The following is a 20,010-nucleotide window of genomic DNA, read 5'->3' on the forward strand; positions in this document are numbered from 1 at the left end:
TCGGAGGTCGAGCGCACGCGTTTCTGATTTTGTATTTTCGTTTGGTCTTAAAGCATATCTCTTCTATAACAATGTTGCAGGAAAGAATAGTCAGGACTACGCACCGGAAGCTGTCATTTATGAAGATTGCGCATGCGAGCATCCCTACAGCACGCGAAAACGCTAATCGTGCGGCAAACGGGGCGCGCTGGCACACCTCATTATCTCGTTCATATATTCTATATTCATATATTCATATTTTCATTCATATATTCATATATATTCTAAAGGAAAAACCGTCGCCCGTCTGTCTCATCAGAAGATCGCTTTCAACATAGCACCCGCAACAGCGAGCGAATTCATATGCATGCAGCCTCTCGCTTCAACACCACCGAAGCGGTCAGAACACAGCACATGCCGCAAGCTGCGGCATGTGCTCACACACCATCAACTACCCCGAAACACCAAGTCAGTGCCACAAAATGCTTATGCATCATTCAGGTAAATATCAGAACATTCTGCGTGTTTTTTTTTTATTTGTGCAGACGTTCCCCATGGCAATCCGGCTAATTTAGAAACACTACATTTACTTTCTTAAACGCAAGGAACATTACACGAATGATAGACGCCAGATTCTTGGTGGTGCGAGAGGACTCAAGGTGTGAAAATGAACTGTCTCCTAATACTAAAATATATCGAAATGCCATGTGGCTGGAGAAAACGAAAGTAATGTTTACCGTACGAAAGTAATGTTTACCGTATTTAATCAACTTCTAAAATACTCTAATTAAATTCATAGTGTCAATGAGAAAATTTTAAAGAAACATGAAAATTCCCCATGCAGCTTTCTGTTGCTCAATATGTGCTATACATGAGTACACCACGAGTACACGCAAAATACTCTGGCTACTCGAGGCATTTTAAGAAGTGGGACAGGTCCAGCAAGTAGCTATGGCTCCATCCTTACCATGACCCAAAATTCTTGTTGAAACATCTGGTCCAGGCCTCGACGCGTCCAGCCTGTGGCTATGCATACCTGCAAGAAATATCACAGTGGGGTTTCATCGTGCAAGAAGCTCTCCGTTATTTTAAAGGAATTGAGCAAGAAAGCAGCACGCACGTTTTCTTTTATTTAACATTTATGTGACTTTTCCACGTTACTCTTGTTTTCTAACGCTTCAAACCTTTTACTATTAACGTTTCATGTGTAACCTGGCCAACCAGAACTGCTAAAAACACGTAAGTTCCTTAAGTCGCCTCGGATTTCTAGCCTATAACGACAAATCCTTGCGCTTATCGTCATCATGTTCCGTAAGCGGCCTGACTACCATATGCAATGAGTGCGAGGGCAAGCGTGAAATAGTGAGCTGAGAATGGCCCTTTCCAGAAATACGCGTGCACTGTTTGCAGCCGCCGCCCGAGACTGGCCTATTCGTATTGCCTACATTGGGTAAGCCGCGTGCCACCCGGCTACTAGAACGGTGCTTCTCGCAATGCCTTGCACTGCTCATTCTGCTGTGGGAGAAGGGAGAACCGAGACACTCCTTCCCTACCTCCTTGAAGCAGCCGCTGAGGGTTCGCGCACTAGAAGCGAGCACGGGTGTTCTTGAGCGGCAGCCGTGCCTGCAAATTTGTCCGCGCGGCAAAGCGCATACGCGACCTACGTGCGGTTTGTACGGGACAGTTGAGGTGGCTTGTGCATTCCTGTGGCACTGTCATCACCCGCCTACTGTTAGAGGTTGCGTTAACAGATTCAGAAATGTTGCACAGCTGAAATGGTAAGGCAAACGGAAGCATGAAGCGTTTGCTGCGTCCTGGCGATGCTCCTTATCGCGCCAGCTTTCTGAAAACAATTTCTTGTGGTCATCGTGCGTAATTGTTGTGTTTGTTTGCACCTACACACATAGAGTACGAAATACCGGTTTAAACACTTTGTTTGCACCTACACACATAGAGTACAAGATACCGGTTTAAACACATGCACCTCGACAACGTAGCACGTAGCCGAGATGGCGAGGGCCCCGGATCTTCGTACAGGGACTTTGGCTTGAACAGAGGATTACTGAGCGCTTACTGTAAGAGGCCCGTGGACCACGCATCGAGATGTTAGAGGGCGGTGCATAAGTATAAGGAGAAACATTGAACAGTTAATGTGAAACAAGGACAGAAAGAAAGAAAGAAAGAGAGAAAGAAAGAAAGAAGGAAAGAGAGAAGGAAAGAAAGAAAGAGAGAAGGAAAGAAAGAAAGAAAGAAGGAAGAGAGAGAAAGAAAGAAAGAAAGAAAGAAAGAAAGAAAGAAAGAAAGAAAGAAAGAAAGAAGGAAAGAAAGAAAGAAAGAAAGGCGATGACAAACGTTCCTGATGTCAAAGCAGGGGCACTATTCCATTGAAGGTGAAGAGAGCCATTCCATTGAAATCGCGTTGAATATCACCTACGGCATCGGCCCTAAAGCGGACAGTGACAGTCACCCAGTGCTGATAATCTCTGAAGCCACTTTTCTCCCCAATGAAGCGAAAGAAGGAAAAAAAACATGCCCTAGATTTCGCTAGATTGTTGCAAAATGCACTTGTCCAGTTTTAATATAATGTTTTGTAAATATACACTTTTTTTTGCTACGCAAATAGCTCGAAAACTTAGTTTCAATTCCCAAACTCGCTTTATAAGCTAAATACACAAGTCGGTGCACTGTAACTGAAATTATGTTGCTGTACAAGCTGCGCTGACCAGAGTCCTTCAGGCTCACAACACGGCCTCCTGCTTGAAATTACTATCACAGAACAAGACAGCATGTTTATACTCCCTCCACACAAAACAAATTGACAGGGAGCTGGCACCACACAACACCAGATTAAAGATTATGTAGCAATGTCAAAACAATGTGTCTAATAAAGAATCCAATAAAAGTATAAGATATGCGCAAAAAAAAGTTCTTGCATCCTGTGATATGCTAGTACTACGTATGCGCGCTTTCAAGTCCTTTGTAGAAAAGCATTTGTAGAGGCATTGCAGCATTTGTAGAGGCATTTCTGGAGGAGCCTTTGTGGCAGCATACGTTGGTTTTGCCGATCGCAGATAAATATTTAAATGAGTATATTCCTATCTTGTCATGTACTTGACGAGAGGCATTTACTGCACCGGATTACAACGACAGTTTTCTTTTTTTTTTCCTCTGTGTTCCAGCACAAATATTTTATCCAGTAAGTTGCCTATGTCCCTAATGATACTGTCTGCATCTCTTATTTCTACAATAACCCTCGTCGTTTCGTCAGCTTTGCACCCCACGCTCTAAGCTGAGCGTTGGCACCTGGTGGACAGCTGTGAGAGAACTGAAAAGCTCATGCATTACGCTTAGCCTTAAGCCACTGAAACACCCGTTCACACATACAAACGCACGAACACATTTTCTTACTATCGCCACTGTGCCCTCCTGCTAGGTACAGCTTTTGCGGTGACGCTTATTTGCGCGACAATTAAAACCTTGTAAACTCAAATTTCACTGGACAGAAATAATGTTTGAATTAAGCAAATGCCTAATTATCGAGGGTATCAAGAAATTAATAAGCAAATGTTTTGTACGCCAACAAGCTTTTACTTAATGAATGAATCAGCAGATTCTGTTTTTCTGCACGAAAGCAGTGCGGAAGCTGCAATTCTCCATATATCGAGATTGATTAGCACTCGCAGTGGTGAAGGCGCCTCGCGGCTTTCTTCGCAGCAAGGCCGCGGCATGCGTTCTTATCTGAGACATGCTTTTCACTATCCCGCGCACATCCGGATTATTTTTTCGCCAGTGAGCTCGTGGCCTACATATCGTGAGTCCCTCGTGATGTAGCCGGTGCTCTTCATTCATAGCTTTGCATTAAGTCAAAACTAAACTTTTTTTGCCGTAACCGCTGCGGACGAAACTGCAGCCGCTATCACCGCAATCGTGTATGGCGACCATGAATATGTGAAGGCACACGGCCGACGCAGCCATCTAGTCAAAACCAACTACCGTTTGCTACAACTGCGTACGAAAGCGCCGTCGCTGCCGATGCTATAACGGATAACCACTGCACCGTTTTTAAGGCACGGGGCTGATGTACTCACGGGGTCGAAAGACTACTGTTGGCCGATATCGGCTGCAAGCGAAACCGTGGTCGGTGTCGACACGATCATGGATAGAGACTACTCAGTTGTGAAAGCACGCAGCCAACATGGACTTGCGCACGGCGGTAAATTAATATATAGGGACTTTAGCGGCACAAACAGGCATAATGCTTTCCGGCTTTGCTGTCATTCAGGTACGGTTTCCACCGAAGACTATAGCACAAACAATGCATGGCATACAGTGGTACCGAGTCGCAAAGACCTCAATTATTTTTACGTAACACCACGCAGTATAATCATTGCAACATCTTGCATTCAACGCCTACTTAGATTTCCAAAAATTATCTTTCTTTAGTACACTACATAACGACCAAACGCACCTACCATTTACTTCTACAGCAGTTTTGAAGAGCATCGTCATCCAAGCTCTTACGTAAAGCACGAGTTTTCCCCTAAGAAGCAGGAAAGGTATTGCCATATTTCAGCTATATAATCCGCGCATGTGCTTAGTCACAACACGGAACATTGATGCCATTCATTGTGAGACGTGTACTTCTGTACTTTTGAAGTACGTAGTTTAACATTAGTATTGCGGTGAATTTGGGTACGCATGATATATATATCGTGTAATGCCTTAACAAGACACCTCTGAGGAAATAAACTATACTTTGCATGTATGTAAACTTTACAGCACTTAAGACACCGCCTGTTGGCTTCAATATCGAGGCTTTGTAAGGTATGGAGTGGTGTCGCACTGTCTGCAGCAACATATTGAGATGACCTAAATACACCCAGAGCTATATCTCACCGATGCAGACAGTTTTAAGTCAATAATGCTGAACGAAAGTGGCTGTTGCATATTAGTTTGCCGCAGAGACTTGTAGGCTATTGTACTTTCCAATTCCAAGATAATAGGGTTAAAATACTTACATCGCCCCTGGATACTGTAGTCCCGATTTTCGATTCTGGCTTTCGCAGATCTGACAGTGGCAGAGTTGAACTTTGTGTAGACCTTTCCATTACTTTTGCGTACACAGTTGCACCTACGCTGACTGCTGGCATTGAAAACGAGTCATGCTTGAATTGTGCTTGATTTTCGTGGTCCAGCCATGCTTTCTGGAAGCAGAATAAAACCAGCTATATGCAAGACAACATTTGATGTACACTACTTAGCAGGGCAAGCTGACTGGACTCGTTTGTGATCCATTATTAGTGTACAGCGCGAAGGTACAAAGATAACGCGCAATACTCTATGACAGAGAATGAAAAGAATGAAATTTGGTGACAATATTTGACGAAAACCTACGCTTTTTCTGATAAGGCCATTTCACAAACAACCGTTTAACACTTTTATATTGTTTTGATTGTGTAAACACGGCAATATGCTTTGCAGATATTGCCGTAGCAAACGATCCCTCTTACAATCCTATCAGCTTAAATGTTCATCCAAGCTCTGCAATACATAGTGATAAACAAGCTGTGGGAACGGGCATGTTACAGTGTAACATTGTTTGCACCAGCACATACCATTCTGGTCCTTACAATGACAGGCTGTAAGTGAGAGATGCGCGCCATGCAAAGCACGTAACTGCACCTCTGCATGCGCGGAAAGCCCCGCCGTGTTACATACTTCTAGTAATCAGCCATTGGAATTAAATATCTCTGGTGTAGCGATTAAACAACAATTTGCATCAGTGATTTACTATCGTTCCTGACTGCTACGTGGGCTATTAGCTCCGAAGGTCATTTTTTTAGCCTAAATGTTGCGAACTTCTGATCTATTAACTGGACACCCGCTCTCGGATAACTTGTTTCTGTGTGCGTGCATGTGATTAGGAAAAAATTTGCGGTCGAACGGCCATTCGAGGCACTTTGCTGGTATTTACGGTCATATCTCATGCTGGAAAAAATACTAATGTAGCACGCACTGAGCTATTAATAGGAAGCTGTAATTAGACGGAATGCTAAAAATGTGAGTATATCTCCAAGAAAAGGCCGACAACATTACCTTGATTCTGTCTAGCTACGTGGCATTTGCATATCTTTAGGGTTGGGTTCAAGTTACATTCCATTAGAATGTGTTGAGCGCTCTCCGGATATTTGCTGCAGCCTATACAGGCCTCATTTTGTTGCAAATATTTACTCCGGTATGTATTTTTCCTTTGACAACCAGCTCGATACTAGCAAGGCTAGTCACTTCCCTTTGTGTTATCGTACATATTTTCGCTCCCAATTTTTTTCTTGTTATTGTTTTTCTTGTTATTTGTGAACTACATGCGCTTCTACGTGCTCTATAGGCTAAGAAAGGAGCTTCGGAGCCCAAAATTTTTTCAGCTGGTTGGCTACACTCAATTACTCTGTGGTTGGTTGTCAACTTCCTCCATTCTGCATCGCTAGTCTTCAAAATTCATTTTCCTGTGCGCGTCTCTTACTTCAATAAAGCCCAACCCATTTCAGCCAGCACTGCCTCATTTGTGCGTTTAACGTGTGCTCCTAAAGTTAACCGTCCTACCTATATTCGATTAACTTGAAACGTCGACAATATATCCGATTTTAAGCACACAAGGGAATTTGCGAATGCTAGCGTTGACACCATTACTTCTTTCTAGATTCTATGCACGACCTCATATTTTGGAATATGGCGCGCTTCGAAACAAACGTTACACGGAATGAACAAGTATGAGTGCTGTCACTCTGTTACATTGTTTCGAAATACGCTGCCATATCCCATCACGACTAGCCCTCAATCAAGAATCGGGCTGACAGATGGTGTAGCAGACTGTGGTATATAGGTTAGAAACAGGTAATAAGGTGCCTCAGAAAGGCTGGCCAACGTTTCTATAGGAGGATGTATCTTCGTCACAGGTGGCCTCGTCACCATCAGCATGTTAGTTTTAAAGGGTTAGTACAGTGACGTCACGTGCGGTTGTTGTAAGTGGCGGCTGGTCGTAAAAGGAGACAGTGCAAAGAAAATGAGCGCGGTCACCTGACATCTGTAAGCATGGTTTCTAATACAAGAGCGGAAGAGTGGCAAGGCTGGAAGGAAAAAGAAAGACAAAGGAAAGAACAAAAGAAAAAATGACCGGGAGGAAAAGAAAACACGAAAAAAAAAAGAGCATGCGAGGGTGTTGCGGGAGCGAGAGCTTAGGGGGCATTCAGTAACAAAAAAGAACGAAAACTGCACCACTTGTCAGGTTAGGTTAGGTTAGGTTGATTCCGGCTGATTCCGGCTAGGTTAATCCGGCTGATTACTGATGTCTGACAATTTTTTGAAAGAGTTCAGATGGCCACGCGGAGCCTGGGGTGCAACGCATGAGGTAGCTAGAAGGCAACGGCTTGGTCTTTCAAGAGACGTTAGCCTCAGAACGTAAAACGTAGGCGTCGTCACGGCGGTATACACTAGTGGCGACACCGCGTGTGGCTGAGGCGCCGAAAAGCGTGCACTGGCGTCTGGGACTTGGAATGTGTTGGTGACGGTGTTTAAGATAATTGAATTAAATTGATAAACAGACAAACAGAAAAAGGCGGACCGAAACCGCAATAACAAATAGAAGGGTGACATGAGTAAAAGCGGGTGGGGGCAGGTATATATGGGAAGAGGAGTCGAACAGTTGATATATGCGTAAAAAAGTGGAAGAGTATATTAAATTCAGTAGTAGGCTGGGAAAAATTGGAAATGCAGGTATTGTGCCGTGACTAATATGAGAATTTCAGATCTATGTTGCAGCCCTTACCGATTCTAAGTTGCCACGTGCTAAATTCCCGTCAGGTGTCTGCATTTAAACTTGTGTATGAGGTACGATTCCGTATACTTCCTCTTGCGAGGTGAACGGAAATTAGTATATAGAGCCTTCCTTTGTCGAATATATGACCATGTTCATTTATTAACCTGGAAATCCTATTTTAGGATTGCTGTGTAATATCACGGTTTCGCAAACGGGCCGTACGGCACACACAACTAGCACCTCGACAGTTTGCGAATATGTGCAAATAAGGTACTGTGTACGTTTCTTTTGCGTAGCAACGTACCAGACTAGGCCTCCCACAGTCATTTGGCAAGAGCCAGGCCGTGCCTCCGACAAAGCATTTTGACCCCACGCCTGCTGCAGTCTCATATGTCTCGAGGACGAAGATGACCTTCCGATTCCTGTAAATATAGACAATGAAACTTGTGCGAAGAGACGTTTTCTTAGCGTCTTCCTGCACTTTGATAGCATAATATATCCAGCATCACCTGTGCTTCCACTACTCGTACATATCTTGAGTAATACCTTGAAGCTAGTAATGCGATTAGCGTTCTTTTGGAACTTCATCCAGTTGGCAATATGTACATGTGTCTAATCCCATTCAGGCCACGGGATTGCGTGGTCTCCTGTAATGTTTCTCCGGGGCCGAGTGCAATCAAACCAGCCTCACACGCGTTCCTAAAGCGCAGCAACTGGACGCTTTAGCCAGCTGTGCTGAAATGCACGCGATATGTGCCGCTCTTCCTAAAACGTCTTTCACATTAGAGATATAGGGACTCAAGCTTGGAGCTTATAGCTAAAGCCTGCCAACATGCTATGCAAGAAGTTGATGGCCTAATTAATTTAAAAGATGGCTTAAATTAAACAAAAATAAAAATACATAGAAGCCACATTTTGCTCAGTGCTCTGCGATTGTGGAATATTTCTTTTATGACTGTGGGTGCAATTGTCGAGTACTCCATAGACGGCTGAAGGAAGTACGTTCAGATATGCGTCACAATTGTTGTCATTAAACTTGCCATTCCTCATCCAACAGGTTTGGCCACTCTGGCCTATGAATGCACTTGCACAACAGCGCCATCTTTCTGTAGTTCATGAGATTGTTTAGTGTGCGCGCACCGTGTCGGACCGAGCCACATCGTGCTTCGGAACTGTGCAAGAACATAGTAGCGGCGCCACACCTTGCACAATAATTCGTAGTCACAAGGTTGCCAGAATTAGTGTAGACATCGCTAAGTGTTAGGGCGTACCCGTGTGATGTGTGCACCTTATCACTTTACACACAGTACATATCATTCTGACATGTATAGCATAGTAACTATGAATTTAAGCAGTAATTGAGCGCTATATTCTATTATTGTCAGTCTATCCCTCACTAAGCAACATTTGTGATGAAATGAGTGGGCGTTCGACGTACACGCCCCAGAAGTAAATAAATTGTAAATTATGGGGTTTAACGCGCCAAAACCACCTTCTGATTATGAGGCACGCCGTAGTGGAGGACTCCGGAAATACCGACCACCTGGGGTTCTTTAACGTGCACCTAAATCTAAGTACACGGGTGTTTTCGCATTTCGCCCCCATCGAAATGCGGCCGCCGCGGCCCGGATTCGATCCCGCGACCTCGTGCTCAGCAGCCCAACACCATAGCCACTGAGCAACCACGGCGGGTGTAAATAAATTGGTTCGAGTACATCTTGCATTCATAATTAGAAGGTCAGACATTAGTAACTTATTTTCATCGAGCGCAAATAATTTACTGGTGACAAAACAAGTGCCCTCTTTCAGCTAAACCTTTATGTACATCCGTTGAGTGGTATTTCTGGAACGTTTTTTATTGCCCGTATAGGTGTGGAGCTATATATCGGGAAATAACGTCCCACCACGCTTACAGGTCTGCGTTAACAATGATAAGCAGTTTATTAGAATGTTTCTTTACAGCCGTGCGTGAACCATCCCTGGCTTACGTGGCATATGCGACTAGGACGCGAAACCGTTGAATAAAATTAGGTATTAGACGTGATATTGTCTCTAGCCTTTGTTTGCTAGAAAAGTATCTCGCCAGCGCTTGAACATGCACACAGTTATTTAAAAAACAAAAGCGCCTACGCACTCCAAAAGTGCTGCGCTCCACCCTGCATAGAATTGTGTACGAGTGTATGGCTTGCGAAATTCTTAACCTGAAAAACATTAGAGCAGCACGGGATCGAGGAATATGTTATCGGCATAAGAACGAGCTCTAGGCATACAACCGAGCTTGAAGCTGGATATATGGCCATATTGAATGAACGCGGAGGCCTGCATAGAGGCAAGGAGCCATTCATATGGTTATGTTGACTCTACAAAGGATGGTTGCGTTTCTCAACCGAGTTGAACTGCGAGTTGCGTAACATGTGCGGATAGAGAGTTTTAATTAGTCCGTAAACTTCTTATGTTTGAGAATTATCAGATAGCGGGAGCCGCAGACGGCTGTAGCAAAGCTGATAGAGACATCTTGTGGTGTTTAGTCGAATTAGAATGAGTTCGAACAGTGTGTCGCGTCAGTGTTAGTGAAAAAATAATATCGCGAAAGCACTCCACGTTACATGCGCTCTGCCAACGCTTCACACAAGCTCTGAAGTCACTGCAGTCACCTTGGTGACTGAAGTCACCTTGGTTCTCTCTTGTTAGGCACTGCGTCACCAGATGTCGCTACCAGTGCTGTTGCCACACGCCTCTCTTGAAAACCGGTATTCCGTAAAACACATTGTGTATACAAACACGCTTAAACTACATCCATTTCCGTTTTGCGTTGAACAGCTAAGTATCATCACATTGAGCATGCAGTTAGAGCACGTGCCATAAGTCGAAAAGCAATTTTGCCCCAAAAAGACCACAAGCAAACCGACCTAGCGTCTGAATATAATCGCGAAGATTACACTTTTCAATACGCCAATAATTTCCGTCACTAACAACATATGCGGAGGAAAGATGATTTTACAGAAAAATAAGTGCCTAAAAATCGCATTGATGAAGTGATTTATGTTTACTGCAGTAAAACAGACAGAATGTGACGGTCGTTGAGAACTCCATTGTGCGGCAGCGAGATAGTCGGCGATGTCACCTGGGCGTTCGCCTTGCTGTGGGCGCAGTGCGTTGATGGCGAACCCTCGCAGTCCCATCTCGCGGTAAGGGCATCAGCGGTAGATATGCCCGGCTTCTCCGCAGTGATAGCAAAGCGGACAGTGGTCGGGGGCGCCCCAAACGTCAGTCTTCCTTGGAATGCTGCGTGAGGCGCCGGCTTGTTTGTGCTGGCCGCGGTGGTGGTGGTGGACGACGGAACTCTGTCGTCACTGAGCCTTGCCGTGGGCGCGGAGGGGGAGCGTGACGGCGGGCTACAGCGGCGTATGTCGTCGCTTGCGGCTGAGGCTGCGGCGATTCAGAGGCTACACGGAGTCCGTAAACTTGCCTCACATACGACGTCGGCAATCGAAGCCACTTGAGGCTTGAAGCTCCACGGAAGGTTGGTGGTTCTCTAGGTTGTTGAAGCACGATGGGGGACGCTGGTGTTGCCATTGTAGTCGTTTACTTGGTGAAGATCTTCTTGGTCGTCTCAGAAAACAGCCGTGCTCCGGGCGAAGTCCTTGCAGACTGCGGCTAGCTCGCTGGGCTTAGATCGCATTGCTTTGCGGGGGCGTCCGGTACGTGAACGCAAAAGCACCTCCACCAGATGTCACGTGGTAGTGATGGTGAAAGCGAAACGTTGAATGGCGAAACTAGCGTTATATTGGGCGAACTTGTGCCCACAAAAGCAAGTTACACTCAACGGACAGCAATAGCGGCGAACACGATCGGCGGTCGTCGACGTCTGATCTGCGGGTCAAGCGCGTCGGCTTTTATGCATTAGTCATCGAATGTTCCAAAGTAATCGCTGGGATCGGCACGTCTCTCCATAAAGTTCTACAGTATTCGCGTCGCGCATACATGCAATCAGATTACACAAGGTTTGATCAGAGACAGCGGATGGAACCATCGATAACGTTCCAGAAACTTTCGATACATGCAAGCGCATCCTGCGCTGTGCGCTAACATTTGTTAGGCGATGAAATGTGGTCGCCCAATAAAGATAAAGAATCACACGTGTCAATATTACCCAGCCGATCAGCTGCTACTTTTTATACCTTTTTAGGCGTTTTGAAAAGCGTTTGGTCGCGTTCTCGACTGTTACATTTACCAGTACGCCATCAATTCACGCCACGAAAGATAAAACTGGATATTAAAAATACATTTCACATAGCCTGCAGCATCGCCCCATGCGATAGCCCACAACATCGCGCGATTATTTCATGAAAATTATCGTAATTATGCAGACGTGCGTATAATACGTGTAAACTATTATACACAAGTGTGTAATTTTGCTGCACCTATTCTAGGTGTTTGCCATTACACTCTCCTGCACATGTCATCCGAGTTTTTTTCTCGCTTTGAATTCTCAGCGTGTTTTTTGGGTAACCTTACGTACAATGACATCTTACGCACAATGTCCCTCAGGATTATGCAACATTATAGAGGAAATTGGAATATGGTACGTCATATATGGTGTGACGAAAGAAAACGGGCACAAGAAAAATAAAATTAATGATCTGTTCAACCAGAACAGATCACCAGATTGTGCATAATTCTAACGCGTTAGCATAAATGTGGCCAGAAACGACAACTTGATTAGTCCACATGGCCAGGTAAATTAAATAACTTGCGGTACATGTGACCTAAATTACCATAGTAAAATTTGCTTTTCTTGAACTCGTGGTAGACAATTACGTGCCATTTTATCTGGCAGCCCGTCATATCACAGCATGTCTGCTTTTTTATCTTTATGACGCAGTACACGTCTACGAAAGTCAATATGTACAGCAATCTTAGAATGTCATAGGCAAGAAAATGCATGTGTCGGACGTTAAGGCAGTTAGTATAATTTATAATGGACCTATTAATTTGGGATGACCTGTAAAGGCCCCCTTAAGAGTAAAATAAATTATGATGATGATCATGATAATTTAACATCTTGGATATGTTTATGTACGCTGTTCGCATAAAAATATGCTGAATATGACCACGGCAAAAGTCAGTGAAATGATGTTTTACGTTGACAGTACGCGTGGATTCAGTGGGAAGGATGGCTGGGGAAATTCGGTGACGTCTAGCCTACTTTGCTGCTGGTGTAAATTTTTGGCAGTGGTTCAATTGTGCTGCTGCCCACAATTTACGCCAGTAGCAAAGTCAAATGCAATTGGCTACTGCAATATTATCTCGGTGTTTGGTAGAAATCTACACCAAAAGGCGGCTACACTTGCAGCTGCACATTTGCCCTTCCTCACCCTGTAACTAGTCCGCTTTCGTCTGGCAGAATAAAGGACATGCTAAAGCCCGACTATTTCATGGACATATGAATTGAAAAATATGTAATGGTGTCAGGAGTGACAAGCGTAAATGAAGAAAGAGGACGAGCAAGAAGGAGAAGCGAGCGCGTGGAGCAGCCATCTTGGAGAAGGGGCGCGTGCAGGGAAGGACGTTGTGGCTGGGCGCAGCGTTCCAGGAGACACAGACTCAGAGACACTGGGTCCAACATTATGCTGGTAAGGCAATCCATGGTGTCGGAAAGAGATCACCGGTACAGAAACGCCAGTTCGATTGGCGGATGGTACGGTACGGCGAACGTCGAATGTCTGTGGCTCGTGTATTGCTTTTGACGCCTTATTGCTGTGGTTGGATAGAAGCCCGGTGCGTCAAAGAACCGCTTTACGACGTCATTCTGGGGAATCTGCCAGGAGTCAGAAGAGTGGATGATCCAGATCCCCTCTGGAGTTTTCCCAATATCCAAATTACAAGTAGGACGGAGCATGAATCCACCCGAAGCCATTGGCAGAGACAATGAAGAAGTTCGGATCCGTATACCGGGAAAGTTAGTCAGTGGAGAAAAGCACAAGGAACAAGGATAGGAAAGATGTCCATATAAAGACTACTTCAGGCACCGCCACGGATATAACCGCGACGGTAATGAAAAAAAGGACAAAAAGCGGACAGTACTCTGCCACGTTATCTTGAAATCTTAGGGAAATGGGTTCAGAGTACGAAGAACCGGGCCATACATAAGTTTGAGAAAGTTGAATTACTGTACCGAATAGACAGAACCCACAATGGAAGAGAAACACGACAGTTAGTAGTGCCAGTGACTTTACGAAGAGCAGTCCTCGAGCTGGCGCACGACACTATAATGGCTGCCCATCAAGGAGTAAGGAAGACGACCAGCCGAGTGTCAGAAGAATTATTTTGGCCGTGCATGCAAAGTGACGTTAAACGGTTTGTGCGATCTTGCGAGATATGTCAGAGAACCACACCAAATGGGTTGATATCAAAGGTACCTCTAGTGACTATCCGAACAACAGAAATGATCCCTCAGAAGGTGAAGATGACAAGCATGGTGTCTAAACTGAGCGTATCTGAGAAAAGACGGGCTCAAGAATTTAAGAGCAATGGACGGACATCGCTGTCTCCGACAACTTTGACAAGCCCTCGGAATGCAAGTCTGGGTCCCGCGCCAACTCCTGGGGTCATCCAAATCATTCTGCCCGAGGTCATGTCTTGATGAGGCGCCGGCGTCGAGAGCCAGGACAAGTGCACAGCTTCCTGGCTGGCTGTATCCATGTCAGCCAAGAACCGGTAGACAGGAGTTCGAGGACCACGTGAGAACGCGCCACGACGGACATCACTTGTGAATGGTGCAGTCAGTCACATTGACGTATTGTTAAGGCTCGGCAGAAATTTACGTGACGTGCGCGTGGGTTTAGTTAAGTGCGGTGTAGTGCAGTGATGTGTGAACGAAGAAGCGGCGAAGCGAAGTTATGTGGTGTGGTGAAGTGAAGGGCAGTGTCCATGTAAACTCAGGAGGTGAAGGGTTTTCGTGGAGCGAAAACTCGGAAAATAGGGGGGCCGTTGTCAGGAGTGACAAGCGTAAACGAAGGAAGAGGAGAAGGAGTGAAGCGAGCGCGTAGAGCGGCCGTCTTGGAGAAGGGGCGCGCGCAGGGAAGGACGTGGTGGCTGGGCGCAGCGTTCCAGGAGAAGGCGGCCGGAGATCGCCTCTCTGGCTCCCGCCCCAGTTCCTAGGCTACGCATCGACGTCCCGCCCGAGTACCAGGCTCGGCGAGCAGATGACCGACGTTCCCGGAACTACCGCTGGCCCGGACCTACCTGCCAGGACACTTCAGCGTTTACGCCGCTGAACTTAGACACGCGGAGGCTGGCTGCAGCCAGTCACCGTCCCGTCGAGGGAACTAAGCTGGGCCGGCGCGCACCGGGAGCGCCAGCCGGCACGAGCCCGCTCTGCCGGAGCGCGACAGCTCCTCAGCGACTGTGCCTTCGTCACGTCGACCGGGGAATCGGTGGCACCGGACGCCAGCGACGACTGAAGACGACCGGATTGCAACGACGCACCACAGACCCGGATACCCGGCCCGAACACAACCGGTACTGTAAGCGCCCCTACTATAGCGTATAGAAGATCGCCGCACAGACGTTAGTAAATGCGGTAGAGCGAGCGGAGAGCTTAGCAAGGGAGGACGCATACCGTGTGCAATAAGTGGAATGTTACCGTGTGTTTTTGTTAAAATTCCATATCGAATGAATGTTGTGTGTGCTGCACCTTGCGTTCATGTGTTCCTTCCGCCCGCGCAAGCAAGCGTACCAGGCGTTAAGGTATGCAGGACAAATGAACTTATCTAATCTCGCTCACACTAGTATGTACATGCAGTATGCCTCGCCGATTTATGTTGAGACAGCATGGAGTTGGTCCTCATAATGAGTGCATCATGTATCCTTACTAGACGCAATCAGTCAGCGCTTGTTTAATTTTGTTGTCAATACTGTTTATCGTCCTTTTATGCCTTTGTTGCGCAAGTTATGCCCTCCCACTGAAGAAATAGTGCGCAATACAAGTGCGCATATATTGATATTGTTTTATTTACTCATGTTTTCGTGTGGTTCTCGAGCTGAAAATTGATCACATTACAACTCGCTCAGTTTACCCCACTTCTAAGTCAGCGTAGCAGTGGACACACACCTAACTACGATGTGCCATCAAGTAGGCGTCACAATCTTCTGAAGCCTGTTATTTCTTGGCTTCATGCAGTTGTGGCTTACAAAAATCGGGCACGTCTGTTTAGTTTCTCGTTCAAGTAGGAGCACCACTCAAGGACTATCATAAGAGGCACAAAGCTTTTCGAACTCGCATAATGTCCTAAATTACGAACAGCAGCCACACATGAATACACTTCGAAAAACTCACATCTCATCTTCGATTTGCATTGCTACCTGCACCCATGCAGAAGGTTTAGTCGAACTTGGTAGGAGACCAACGAAATACGACAGCGGTGTTATCCCTTTCTTCTTCGCCAGATTGTCGAAGTAGTTTGATGTAACCTGGAAAAGAAATAATTGGCTTAAACCAGTTCAGCAAGCATTGCTGGGTTTGCTCAATTTTTGTATGGAGAGCAAAATCGCACAAGGTAACCAACCATCACAAGGTAACCAACCATATCGGGAGAAAAACGTGATACAGGAAGAAAAGTGCATGTCGCCACTTCGGTCGCCTGGCATTTTAAACTGTCAGGCTTGTACAGACGCACATGTGAAGTGGTGCCTTTTTACTGAATAGTGTATGCACGAGCTTCTCAAAAGGACAACTTCGCAAGGTTAGCGGGATGCCTACGCTATACTGTGCATCTCTACGACCACTGTCGATACTGTACTATGGCAAGAAAATATGCCACTAAATGTATAATACGAAATGAAACCAAAATTTGTGCATGATAATATTAAACCCACCTTGATGAAGTCCTTACTGCCACTCAAAAAGCTGGTGAAATTCGCCACATGGACAAGCCCTATGTATGTCATCCCGACGTCGGTGTAGCGGGTCAAAAACTTGATGTTGTCAGCGTCACTATAGGAGCCCTCCATTCTGTATGGAATAAAGGTCACATGAAAAGGTTTTGCACCGCATTAATACCTGCAGCAATCAACAATTCCTGTATTCTGGCTCTTTTGAGGCACTGATAAAATATGATGCTAATGCAGCTGTAAGTGATAGCATGATACACTTGTTAGTGTCTCTAGCGAAGTCACTCGTGTCAACATTGCAGTCTTCTTAAGAATGTTATAAAATGATTGCTACGTAACTGGGCTCTGAAAGCCAACCTGCTTGTGCCTACACAAAAGTATTGGAACACAGGGACGTGAAAAGCATGGCATGTATGCGCAAATTTTCTATGAAGCACCATTCGAAAATCCATGCAAGTATTTTTCCATGAAATGCTATTCTTGGAACGAAGCAAGGCCATGATTCAATCCACAAACGTCCTTAACGTCACCTCACGTATATAACACCTGGATGTTTTTTTGCAGAAAAGCTCGTCTGCTGATGCCCACTCTAGCATCGTGCAAGTACAAAGCATAATATATTGCTATGCACATGGGCTCAGAAAGGCAACCTGCTTGTGCCTACAGAAAGTATTAGAACACTGGGACTTGAAAAGCACGGCATCTATGCACAAATTTTCTATGGAGCACCATATTTCAGATATCCACGCAACTACCCCACTTATAAGTCAGTGTCTAAATCAGCGTTGCAGTGGACACACACTTAACTACCATGTGCTTTCTAGTAGGAATCGCAATCTTCTAAAGCCTGTTATTTCTTGGCTTCATACGATTGTACTGGTGCTACTGAATTAGATGCACCACTAAACCAAGGCCAAGGTGCCTGCAGCGGCCCAAGCTGCCAGCAGAAACTACTACTACTACTACTTAATAATATAATAATAATAGTAATAATAATAATAATAATAATAATAATCAGTCTGGCTACGTCCACTGCAGTGCAAAGGCCTCTCCCATACTTCAACTACCGCGGTCATGTGCTAATTGTGGCCATGTTCATACTACCATACATCAAGGAGTAAGTGTACGGACAACCCTGAATTAGATGCACCACTAAACCAAGGCCAAGGTGCCTGCAGCGGCCCAAGCTGCCAGCAGAAACTCTGCCCGGGGTCGGATAACCTCAGCAAATGCGTGGCTTGGAGAGAAAGGCCAAGTTCCTCCGGAATGGATGAAAGCAAAGATTATAACTATCCCTAAGCCGGGAAAAATCACCTACCCCCGGAGCATTAAGGTCCAAATCACTGACATGTACGGGCATGCTCTACGAGCACCTAATTCAAACTAGGCTTCAAAAGGTACCTTTACCCGTCATCATGATAGGTTTCCGCGCCGCACGTTAGACTGAGGACGTTTTTTTTCTGCTTAGAAAGGAAGTCCTCGATTGCATGCCCAAAAGCGGTGAAACAATTACTCTGGATCTTGAAGAGGCTTTTGATAACATCTCTCACGAGGCAATCTTTTCCGAGCTCAACTGAATTGCCTGCAGGGCTAGGGCATAAAAGATCAGACCAACTTCGAATGCCAAATAAAGGTTATACCTTTTATGCGGACGATATCACTACGTGGGCGACGAAGGGTTCACTAGCTGCGCGCCAGATAACTAGAAAATCGTCAGAATACATGTAATAATGTTAAGCAAATAACGGCAATATTTCGCTGGTGGTGGACGGCCATGCCATCACCAAGGGTTAGCGCGAATAGATACCCTAAGGCTCGTGTAGGCCCTGGTCCTGATTAGAGTGACATATGGCCTGCCGTACAACTCGCTCGCCTAGAGTGAAGGAGGTCAGGTTGGTGCCTTAATTAGTAGTGCCTACAAAGCTACCTCGGGTGGTGCCTCAGTACGCTAACGCAGTACTCAGTACCTAACGCAGACTCCTAGCGTTAGGCATTCATAATACCTACGCAGAACTCGGAGCAGCGGTACTCATCTCAGAAGGACTTTACGCGAATGGTAGGGAACTCCTCACTAGGATAGGAACCCCACTTCACCTCCAGCATATCGATGAGCAGTTTGAGGACGTGCCACCCGCCATTCGGAAATGACTCTCGGTGGAACCGCTGGCCAAAAACATGCACCACTACTACCACAGAGCGAGCCGCACAGCGAGAGTCAAATGGCTCCACAAACAATTTGGAAGCGGCTCCACTGTCGTGCACGTTGACACGGTCACCTGCGATAGGCAGCGCCACGTAATCGCAGCCGTAAGCAAGCATTTACAATTAATCACTACTGCTTCCTTACGAAGGCAGAGGCGATGGCTATAGCCCTAGCAGTACGGTTTCAGGAGCGTAAAGGAGTGCCGTCCGTAATATCGCAACACGCTTGTGCCACGCGCTAGGGTCACCTGCTCCCAGAAGACAAGGATGGGCTGGCTCACGAGCTCACGCCTTGGTCTTTTGTTGGTGCTGCACTACCCCTTCGATGACTAACCGCCTTTTAGGATGGCGCCTGTCAAACGTGACATTTTGCTGGTGGAGGTGCGGAGTATTCTCGAACCATGCAACACACCCCTCCTAGCAGCAGGAATGCTAGACCGATATTGGGGCTCCCGCCAGTACACCGCACCAGTTGGAGAATGCAGGGGTTGGCCCCCGAGTTTAAGCCTTTACCTCTGAGGACAACGACAATGACGGCAGATATGAATGCTACATCTCAAGCTACCACAACTAACCCTGCGATGGCTGCTCCGGTACCTCCTCATTACACGCTGCAAGAACCGCGCATGCCAATCCCTTCTATGGCGACCTTCTTGAAGGCGTAAAAGACTGGCTGGCGGACATCAGCAAGGAGTAGAGCACAATGGATGCTATGACGAATCGAAGCTCTGAAACGTCTACTTCAGCCGTTCCCGAACCCGAATCCCGAACATGGTTCCCGAACCGTGAAGATGTTTCTAACATGGCGCGAGTTCTCTCGCAGCCTCTTGGACACCTACGTCAGCTCCGATCACCGGGAACGAGCAGAATGGGCACTTCAGCCACGCATTCAGAAACCAAATGAGAGTGTGGCTATGTACGTGGAAGACATTGCGCATCTCTTCAGGTGAAGTGACCTTACCATGTAGTAAGACGAGAAGCTGCGTCACTTGATGCGAGGCGTGAAGAACAGCTTTTTGGTGGACTCGTTCGTAATACGCCCCAAATGGTTGGGAAGATTTTCACTGAAGCCTTTACCATGGAGAAGGCCTTGCACCAGTGCTCGCACCAATACGATCGGC

General features: G+C 46.1%; 1 protein-coding gene across 1 annotated transcript in view; it reads right to left on the reverse strand.

Annotated features, from left to right (window-relative positions):
• LOC129382502 (uncharacterized) overlaps nt 1-20,010 on the reverse strand; it is a 122,243-nt gene that overhangs the window by 13,770 nt on the left and 88,463 nt on the right. The window contains exons 26-30 of the mRNA XM_055066555.2: nt 16,673-16,808; nt 16,134-16,267; nt 8,097-8,214; nt 4,998-5,183; nt 947-1,015 (exon numbers count right to left, since the gene is read on the reverse strand). Of these exons, the coding sequence (XP_054922530.1) occupies nt 947-1,015; nt 4,998-5,183; nt 8,097-8,214; nt 16,134-16,267; nt 16,673-16,808 (643 nt within the window). The remainder of the gene's footprint in view (nt 1-946; nt 1,016-4,997; nt 5,184-8,096; nt 8,215-16,133; nt 16,268-16,672; nt 16,809-20,010) is intronic.

Source organism: Dermacentor andersoni, chromosome 6 (assembly GCF_023375885.2).
Source record: "Dermacentor andersoni chromosome 6, qqDerAnde1_hic_scaffold, whole genome shotgun sequence".
Lineage (NCBI taxonomy): Eukaryota > Metazoa > Arthropoda > Arachnida > Ixodida > Ixodidae > Dermacentor > Dermacentor andersoni.